Raw genomic sequence first — 10,488 nt, 5'->3', positions numbered from 1 at the left:
TTGCTGAACAGTGCTTGTTCAGAGTCAAGTCTTTGCTCCACAAAGACCCATATTCTTGGGATATGCTGAAGACTGGGAGGGAACACATCCAGGACAGATGGCTCAAAGTGCCCAAGGGGATATTCCATACCATATGAGGTTTCGCACAGGAAGAAAAGCTCAAGGAATGGAGAAGACAGGGACCATGTTCACAGTTAAGGTGTTTGTTTTCTCAAGCCACACTTAGACATGCTCAGCCCCTGCTTCCTAGCAAGTGGCTGGACATCTGCCTGATGATATGAAGTTGTGAATTAAGTCCATTTTTGCTTGTGTACACAGCTTATTCTCTTCTTATTAAACTGTCATTACCTTGAGCCACAACTCTTTTCACTTCCCTTTAATTTTCTCCCCACAAGAGAGGGGAGTGTGAGAGGTATGATGCTTATGCAGTTGCAGAAAATTGCAGAAAAAACTGAGCCACTTGACATGGTAATAAGGGGCAAACGATAAGGGAGACATTGAGAAGAACCAAACTTTGTCAATCAATGACTCAATGAAGGGCAAACAGGGACAAACAAAGGGAGGGTAAACAGGAAAGTGTATAAAGTGGGCTGGTCCCATGAAAACAGGGCCAGTCAGTGCACTCACATGGTGAGCCCTGCACCTCAGCTCTGCAGTCTGTCCTATCATCTTATAGCTTCTTATTTTCAACCTCTTCTCTGCTGCTGGTGGGACCTGGGTGTGGGATTATAAACAAAGAATGACCAAAACTGTCTTACTATTGGAGTGGTATGTAGGGCAGCCAGACCTTGGTATGGATCCCACAATTTCTATGGGAGGCTGTTTTGCTTCAGAAAAGAAACCAGGAGCCCTTGGGGTGACTCCTGACCTTGAGGTGCAAATTTGGCAAGTATTTTGCTACAAAGACGCCAGAATCTTGTCCTTAGTTGTGAAACCCCAACAAAAATAAAACATCAGAAATCCAAAGCGAGCACAATGGATGGAACAAATGTGAGGTTTCACAAATACTAATTCTAATTCCAGTATTTGAAAGAGATTTAGGAAATGTTGCCCAAACACTGCTTCAGGTCAGCTGGGGTTGCACAACTCAGGAGGAATTCCAGCCATAAACTCTGTGCACCAAGAATGAGATCTTTGTGTTAGATTTTTTACGGGGGGGCAGGGTAGTTTGGTTGTTTGGTTTTTGTGGACCATTTCACTTTATCTTTTCTGTTTTACGGGTGCTCATCTATGCACTATGTTCAGGCAACACTATGTTGCTGTGCAATTCCCCACTGATTCAGAAATCTCATCTCAGGAGACTGATCAAAGCCACAGGAAATTTAATTCCCACATGAAGCTGTTGACATTTTGCACGTTCTGGTCATGAAGAAATGTCTATATTCCTCCTCTAACTAGGTCATCAGAGATTTCTAGTACCATTTGCAAAGCTTCCTCCATGCATCCTGCCTGAATAACTACAAGCCCTTGAGAACTCATAGTAGTCATTGTCATCACAGCTGCAGCACTGATCTCTCAGCTAGAAGAATGCCAAGGAGATACCACAGGAAAAAGGAGAGTATCTTAACTCCACAAAATATGCTGATTTATCCTCAGCTTTGCTTTCTGACTCTCAATCAGAGAAACCTACTACAATGAGAAAAGTGCTGATTGACAGTGAGGTTTGTGCAGAATTAATTTTTTTTTTACAATGAGGCAATTTAAATATTTGGAAATATTTGGAAAAATAGGCAAGCTTCAGCATGAAAAATCTTGTCTTTGCATTTGTATTTAATGTAGAGTCTTAAAATAATGCAAAAACGTCAATAAAAGGAAAAAGCAGATTGAGAGAACTATTTGACTGCATGTGTTCACCAGTTACTTCGAGAATATATTAGTCAGCACCTGTGAAACAGAAGGGAAGTAGTAGAAGGTGAAGAAAAAAAGAGTTGTTCAAAAGGAAGAGAGGAAAGGGATTAGATCACCTGTGGCTGACTGAGAAAAACAGGCAGGACCAGAGGAGGTAGTGGAACACACCTGAATGAAATGCTGTCTTTCTGCAGATGCATTTCAATGAGGAGGGCTTTGGAGCCTAAAGGTGGCAAATCACATGCAAGAAACTGAAGCATTGCTATTGCACAGAGAATGGCATCTCTAATTCTTGCAGTGCAGGTGACAGACTAAAAGGTTGATAAGGCTGTAATATTATCAAATCTCGTGTTTCCAATAGAGCTTGTTCAAAGATCAGACTAAAAGTATTTTCATATGTGCATAAATAACCTTTAGCCTACGTGCTCAAGTTCTTATATTGTGAAATCAGTTTGGAAGTTCCCTGTTTGTTTCCTGTTTTCATGCTGAAAAACTAAGCTAAGGAAGCATGAGAAAAGGAGTGATTGGGCTGGAGACCTCTCATAATGGCTTTCAAAAATCACCTATTTTCAATAGAGGTATATACTATGACAGAACGGACAAGAAAGATTGTGAGATATATCTATATATGTTCTAACCTCTTTAAAAGGCATATTTTGCAAGTAATTATATTTTTTTTATTAGTTGGATTCGTCAATCTTAATCGTCACTGCATTGAATGTACAGAGAAACCTATTCATCTTGTAAGATTTGCAGTCTCTGTTGTAAACCAGAAATAGCTGTGCCTGCCTGCTCTACTAAAATAATGCCAGGAGTTTGTTCTTTGTTCTTTATGAAACAAAATTGAAAGCAAGTGTGTACTCATTTGCATTTCAGAAGACAAACGATGGTGACAGAACTGACCGCATTGTCTCGTTGGGCAGTACGATCGACTTTCAGTGGCATGAGCCCGTTCGTCTGGAACTTGCACCAGGTAACCCGTCTCCTGCAAGTTCGGTCTTGCTCCATCACAGTATTGCGGGAGATGAGATCTTGGCTTTTGTCCCATTCGTCTGCTGCTGAGCAACCAAGAGACATTCTTTAGGCAAAGTACACAGTCCAACAGCAAAACCAGTTTGTGATCACACACTCAGGCAGCCTCTTCCTTTATTCTCATCAGCATCCAAAAGAAATGCTGATGACTGTATGGTAGCTTGGGGCACCTTCTGCTGGCAATTGATAGAAAATTGGAAGTTGTGCAATTTTCGAGATGAAAGTATTGTCTGGAAGAGATGGTAACCATTAAAAATGTGAAAGTTGAGACTGACTTAAGGAAATGTAGGGACAATAGTGGAAAGAAAGCATCAGGAGTGATTCACATGATGAGTTAGGAGCTTTATTGATGAGATCATGGGTTGCAGCAGGAAGTTACAGATGAGGACAACTGAAATATGAATGTGGCTGAATGTGAGGAAGTAGCCCTGTTTTCCATCCTACATATTCTGCTTTTATGCATAGGCGGAAGACTTTATTTGAAGATTTTCTTGGTTCTAGACAGAAATAGGAGAAGACTACATTAAAGTTGGCTTTGTCCATGATAGTTTCTTTTGTGTTTGATTACATGGCTGATGTTTCGTAATGCTCTTGCTGCTCACAGCTGTGGAACCTTGACATTTTGCTTTTCTTTCTTACCGTTCTAGCAATGCTGAACCAGACAGAACTCAGCGAGTTCATCCTTTTGGGCTTCAGCGATATCCAGGGGCTGCAGCACTTTTTCTTCACCTTCTTCCTGTTGCTCTACTTGACCAGTCTTCTGGGAAATGGTGCCATTGTGACCATGGTGATAGCTGAGCCCCGTCTTCACACACCAATGTACTTCTTCCTGAGGAACCTGTCCTGCCTGGACATCACCTACTCCACAGTCACTGTTCCCAAGATGTTGACTGGCCTTCTCTTTGGGCATCAGCCCATCTCTTTTGGTGGGTGCTTGGCTCAGATCCACTTCTTCCACTTCCTGGGCAGTACTGAGGCTATGCTACTGGCCACCATGGCCTACGACCGCTACGTGGCCATCTGCAATCCTTTGCGCTACACCCTTGTCATGAGTCCCCGGACTTGTCTGCTGCTGGCCACGGCCAGCTGGTCCATTGGTTTTGTGCATGCCACGATACACTCAGTCATGACCTCTCAGCTGACTTTCTGTGGCCACAACCACATTCATCACTTCTTCTGTGACATCAAGCCATTGTTGAAATTGGCTTGCAGTAGTACCAGCCTCAACATGACCCTCCTCAATATTCTTGCCACATCTGTTGCACTAGGCTCCTTTGCCCTAATAGTCCTCTCCTACCTCTACATCATCTGCTTCATCTTCCATAAAGTCCGGTCCCAGGAAGGAAGATGGAAGCCCTTCTCCACCTGTGCCTCCCACCTCACCGTTGTGGCACTGTTGTACATTCCAGTGCTCTTCAATTATACACCACTCTCGTCAGGAAACTCCCTTCAAAGGGATGTGCAAGTGTCCCTCCTGTACAGTGTTGTCACCCCAGCTCTGAACCCCTTGATCTACACTCTTAGGAACCAGGAGATGAGATCTGCCCTGAAAAAAATGCTAGGGAAAAAAACTCTTTCCTGGGGTAATGTGGTTAAAACAAGGACAAGGCTCAGAATGTAGTTTACTCCACCTCTCCTGTTTCTAAGAGAGAGCTCAGGACACCACGTTGCAAGAAACTGGAAAATGTCTGATTATCTCATGCAGTTTAGCACAATAAGAAGGTAATTGTGTAGATCTAAGTCAAAGGGGAGATATTCAAGGGCTTGGTGCTTCTTCCATCATATTTAGATGCCATATGTATGGTAGCTCATGTGGTCTCCGACTTCTAAAACAGAAGCTTTTGTGTCTCTTGCAGGACTTGATGCAGAACTGAGAGTCCCATGCAGGTGTCCTGGATGTCTAAGATATGAAATTACTTGTCAACTCTGTTAAGGCAGCTGAATGACCCTGTGGTCATTCAGAGATCCTGCATAGCTGAAGAGTTAGCATGTGTTATGTTTTGGGTGGACATAACTTGAGCGTGATATTGTCAACATTTGACTTGAGTCAGCCCACTGGAGGGATCTGGTGAACAGTGAAACAGTGAACGGTGTTAAATGTCCTCGAGTATCCTACCTTGAGTTTGACTTTGGATCCAGAACTGGACACGTCTGTTGCAGGTTCTTTGTCACACTTCATGCCTGTGAATTAAGGACGTTTCTAAGAGCACTAGATATGTACTTATACTTGGGTACCAAATCCCAGCCTTTATGTGGGGTGCAGCAGATTATAAGTGCTTCTTTTTGAGGTGCTGTGGGTCTTTCAGCCATTTCAGACATTCAGCACCTTCAGTCTTAGCCTGGATTACAGTTCCATGTCATGGAATTGTATCATAGAATCATTTCAGTTGGAGGAGACCCTCAGCATCACCGAGTCCAACCATAACCCAACTCTAGCACTAAACCATGTTCCTAAGAACCTTCTCTAAACACCTTTTAAACCCCTCCAGGGATGGTGACTCCACCGCTGCCCTGGGCAGCCTGTTCCAATACCTGACAACCCTTTCCAGGAAGAATTTTTTCAAGTTTCACCCCCCTGGTGCAACTTGAGGTAATTTCCTCTTGTCCAATCACTTGTTACTTGGGAGAAGAGATCAACGCCCTCCATGCTCCAACCTCCTTTCAGGCAGTTGTAGATAGCAACAAGGTCTACCCTCAGCCTCCTTTTGAGGCTAAACAGACCTTGTTCCCTCAACCGCTCCTCATCACACTTGTGCTCCAGGTTCTTCACCAGCTTCATCACCTCCTCTGCACTCTCTCCAGTACTTCAATAACCTTCTTATGATGGGGGGCCCAAAACTGAACACACTATTCAAGGTGAGACCTCCCCAGCACCGAGTGCAGTGGCACAACCACTCCTCTAGTCCTCCTGGTCACACTATTCCTGATACGTGCCAGGATGCTGGTGGCCTTTTTGGCCACCTGGACACACTGCTGGCTCATGTTCAATCAGCTGTCGATTAACACCCCCAGATCCCTTTCTGCCAGGCAGCTTTTCAAGACTCTTCCCTGAGCCTGCAGCGTTCATGGGGTTGTTGTGACCCAAGTGCAGGCCCCGATACTTGGCCTTGGTGAACCTCAGAAAATTGGCCTCTGCCCAGTGATCCAGCTGGTCCAGATGCCTGTGCATGGCCTTCCCACCTGCCAGCAGATCAACACTCCCACCCAGTTTGGTGTCATCTGCAAACTTACTGAGGGTACACCCAATCCCCTCACCCAGATTATTGAAAAAAAAATTAAACAAAAGTGGGCCCAGTACAGAGCCCTGGGGACACCACTCGTAACCAGCCACCAACTGGATTTAGCTCCTTTCATCACAACTCTTTGGGCCCAACCACCCAACCAGTTCTTTATCCATCACAGATACACCCATCCAGGCCATGAGCTGCAGCTTCTCCAGCAGATGCTGTGGGATACGGTGTCAAGGGCTTTACTAAAATCTAAGTACACAACATCCACAGCCTTTCCCTCATCTACTAGGTGGGTCATCTTGTCATACAAGGAGATCAGGTTGGTCAAACAGGAGCTGTCTTTCATAAGCTCATGTTGACTGGGCCTGATCTTATGGTTCTCTTGTATGTGCCATGTGATATTACCCATGATCATCTGCTCCATGACCTTCCCTAGCACCAAGATTAGACTGACAGGTCTGTAGTTCCCTGAGTTCTCCTTACGGCCCTTCTCGTAGATGAGCGTCACATTAGCCAACTTCCAGTCAACTGGGATCTCCCCGTTAGCCAGGATTGCTGATAGGTAATGGAAAGTGGCTCAGTGATCACCTCCGACAGCTCCCTCAGCACCCTTGGGTGCATCTCATCTGCCCCCATAGACTTGTAGGTGTCCAAGTACTGTAGCAGGATGCTAACCATTTCCCCTTGAATTATTGGATTTTGATTCTGCCCCCTGTTCTTGTCTTCTGTCTCAGGGGGCTGGGTACCTGGAGCACAACTGTTCTGACTGTTTAAGACCGAGGCAAAGATGGCATTTAGCACCTCAGCAGCCTTTTGATGGTCTTCTGTCATTGTCTTTCCCTCTGTATCTGTCAGGGGATAGAGATTCTCCTTCAACCTGGTCTTGTTGCCGACATATTTACAGATACGGTTTTTGTTGCCTTTCACAGTGGTGACCAGGCCTGGATCTTGACAAAATGGAGTGCAACAGACTTATCACAGAATGTTAGTGATTGAAAGGGACCTGGAAAGCTCATCCAGTGCAATCCCCCCATGGAGCAGGAACACCCAGCTGAGGTTCCACAGGAAGGGGTCCAGGCGGGTTTGAATGTCTGCAGAGAAGGAGACTCCACAACCTCCCTGGGCAGCCTGGGCCAGGCTCTGACACCCTCACCATGAAGAAGTTTCTTCTCAGATTTAAGTGGAACCTCCTGTGTTCCAGTTTGCACCCATTGTCCCTTGTCCTATTACTGGTTGTCAGAGAGAAGAGCCTGGCTCCATCCTTCTGACATTCCCCCTTTCCATATTGATCTCCGTGAATAAGTCACCCCTCAGTCTCCTCTTCTCCAAGCTAAAACTTATAGGTTTAACCAATCAGTTAAAAGGGAATGTTGGTGGGGGGACACATAAGGGGATGTTGCTGGGTGAATACGAAAGGCGGATCGCAAAGCTTGAATGCTCCAAGTACCTCAGTCAATAGGGAAAGGAGGAGGAATCACCTGTGGTTGGGGATTAGGGTAAATACGGGGTCCCATAGAGACTCCAGTGGACTTTATTCATCAATGTCCTCCAGGCTGAACAAACCCAGAGACTTTAGCTGATCTTCATTTGGCTTCCTCTCCAAACCCTTCACCAACTTTTTAGCCCTCTTCTGCACACTCTCTAATAGCTTAATATTTTCTTTGTCCCATGGCACCCAGCCCTGCACACAGTGTCTCAGGTGAGGCCTCTCCAGTGCAGAGCAGAGCGGGACAGTCCCCTCCCTCACCTGGCTGACGATGCTGCGCTGGATGCACCCCAGGATACAGTTGGACCTCTTGGCGGCCATGGCACACTGTTGGCTCATGTTCAACTTGCCGTCAAACAGAACCCCGAGATCCTTCTCTGCTGAGCTGCTCTCCAGCATCTGGTCCCCCAGTCTGCATGCACAGCAAGGGTTGCCGATGAAGGGAGAAGGACAAAGCAAGGTCCTTGCACTTGCCAGCCTGGGTGTGGGGGCACTGAGGTTTGCAGGGAGAGCTTGATGCAGCCTGGTGATGGGTGCAGGGAAGAGGAGGGCAGGAGGCCTGAGCAGCGGCGCTGGTGCTGGCAGGTCCAGGCAGGGCTGGGGAGGTGCCTGCAGAGCTGCTGGGGGGAGCAGAGTGGTGCAGTGGGAGCGTGCTGGGCCCATAACCCAGAGGTCGATGGATGGAAACCACCCTCTGCTACTTGCTTTTGGCCTCGCTCCAACCCCAACAGACACTGCCTCTCCCTTGCAGCGTTCACCAGGTGCTCCCTGCTCTGCTGCCCTCCTGCCCTCTGGACACCCAGGGCTGCCCAGAGCTGTCCCACACTCTCATCCCCCTCTCTCTGCCACTGACACCTTCTCCTTTGCTTTCTCTGTGGACACCATTGCCAAAGTGCTCATCAACAAGGCAGAGGAGCCTGTGGAGCAGCAGCCAGAGCACAGCACAGAGTTCTGCCCGGCAGGCAGGGGATGTCCTGGGGACACTGCTGTTTCTGCCTTCCCACCAGGCAGCTCAGTCCTCACCTTCCCAGACACAAGAGGGGACCTCCAGGGCTCTGCAGCTGGGGAGGAGGACAAACCTGTTAGTGTGGGAAACACCTCTGTGTCAAGAAGTAAGGGGAAGACCGGTTTGGGATGTGGACAGTTCCAGCTCTGCAGTGCACCTGCCGCACGATAAAGCTCAACCATCAGCAATGTGTGTGGCCCCTCTGTGAAGACATATTCGAGAAAGGGCAGAAAAAGCCAGGCTGAGAAAGGAGGAAAGAACAAAAAGAGTGGGAAAGAACAGAGGGAAGATGCATCCTGCTCATGCAGGTAAAGGAGCCTGGTGTGAAGGAGTCTGGAACAGCCTTAGGAGATGAACGCCATTCTCACTGAGGGAGAGGCCACTTTGGGACAGAAGGGAACAGTATGTCCTGGAAAAAAGGACCAGGGTTTGAAGTCAGCCAAGACAATCCTAGCAGAGGAAAGCAGTCCGGATCATGCAAGGTCTCCAACATGAGGGTGCAGGGAAGCAGCAGCAGAGAGCACAAGTACAAGCATCAAACCACCCATTTCTGGGCTATCAATGCACTCTGTGAGGGGCAATGTTGAAGAGCTTAAGCTGGAAACTTCATAATCAGGTCTTATGAGGAGAAAGTGAGATTCTCAGGGCTCAGCAGCCTGGATTGTGTAACAGAAGGCATGCCAGGCTTGTACAAAGAGCTCTGGCATTCCCTTGAAAAGCCCTGTGAGTGGTGGCCCTGGAGGAAGGGAGCTTGTACTTGGTGATGGCCAGGGAGCTGGAGAGAGTGCCAGGCTCACCCAGGACCATATGGCTGCACCAGGGTGGCCAAAGGAGAAAGACAACAGTTATTCAGCAGGTCCCATGGTGTAATGATTAGCACTCTGGACTCTGAATCCAGTGATCTGAGTTCAAATCTCAGTGGGACTTCAAGTTTTAGCTCTCTCAAGAGCTTTCCTCAGCATGCACACACCTCCACAGCCTTGCTGTTGGGTCACTGCTTTAATGCATTCCCATTGGCCCTCCTCTCCTGTGCTCCCAGCCCTGGGACTGACATCAGTGCCCCTTCTCCTGCCCTGTGCCCAACAAACCCCTGCAGCTTTCCTGAGCTCTGGCCCTGCCCCGTCTCAGCTCCCTTGTTCCTGATGGCTGCTTCTGGATGGGGGATCCAGCAACGGCTCAGCAAATCACACAAGAGCTGAGGTGCAGATCATGCAGGCCAAGCCTGGCTCAAAGCAGGGTCAAGAAGAGGAGGCTGTTGAGGGCCTTGTCTGGTTGGCTGTTGGACATTTTCTAAGACGGACAATCTACAACCTTGCTGGGAACCATTTCGCCATCTTGACCACCATTGTTTCTGGCATTAAGTTTATTTCCTCTCCTGTTCGTTACTTCTTGTTAAATCCATTTCCCTTATGTTTTCCTGCCTTTCTCTTGCCTACTTGCTTATTTTTGGAGTTCTGGTGTCGTGCCAGGGAATTCCACCCACCTGCATGGGGACACAGTCATTGTCATGGGAAAGAGCAGGTTCTCCCTCTTTCTTGCAGAGCAGTTGAACAACTGACGGAGGAGGAGGACAAACCACCATGAGTCTCCAGCTATGCTGCACAAAATCTTTAATGAGAAGGGGCAAATGCAGTGGCACAGAACAGAGACCAAGAAACACATCTGCAGGGCTCAGGGCAATCCAGAGGGCAGCCCAAGGACAAGCTTGAAACACAAAGCACTTGCCTTTCCCTATTTTGTTCTCCCTGCTGGCAATCCCAGCCCAGCAAGAGCAGTCCCTAACTCCAGCACCCTCCCCCAGCAGCAGGAGGTTCAGCAAAGCAGAAGAGAACGAGCCCTTTCTCAAGGAGCTCAGAGCACAGCAGAGCCAGAGGAGGCACGGCGAG

At 47.7% G+C, this 10,488-nt stretch overlaps 1 protein-coding gene and 1 non-coding gene across 2 annotated transcripts; both read left to right on the top strand.

Moving 5' to 3' along the window:
* The first annotated feature begins 3,529 nt into the window (after nucleotides 1–3,529).
* On the top strand, nucleotides 3,530–4,501 carry LOC136106817 (olfactory receptor 12D1-like). Its single transcript, XM_065847459.2, has one exon. The coding sequence runs from the start codon at nucleotides 3,530–3,532 to the stop codon at nucleotides 4,499–4,501; it is 972 nt and encodes a 323-aa protein (XP_065703531.2).
* A 4,956-nt stretch (nucleotides 4,502–9,457) lies between these two features.
* Nucleotides 9,458–9,529, top strand: TRNAQ-CUG (transfer RNA glutamine (anticodon CUG)). Its single transcript has one exon. It is a non-coding gene; the product is annotated as a tRNA-Gln (tRNA).
* The last annotated feature ends 959 nt before the right edge of the window (nucleotides 9,530–10,488 follow it).

Source organism: Patagioenas fasciata, chromosome 12 (genome assembly GCF_037038585.1).
Source record: "Patagioenas fasciata isolate bPatFas1 chromosome 12, bPatFas1.hap1, whole genome shotgun sequence".
NCBI lineage: Eukaryota > Metazoa > Chordata > Aves > Columbiformes > Columbidae > Patagioenas > Patagioenas fasciata.
Note: the sequence above shows the minus strand (reverse complement) of the source record. Positions and strands in the feature narration are given on the sequence as shown.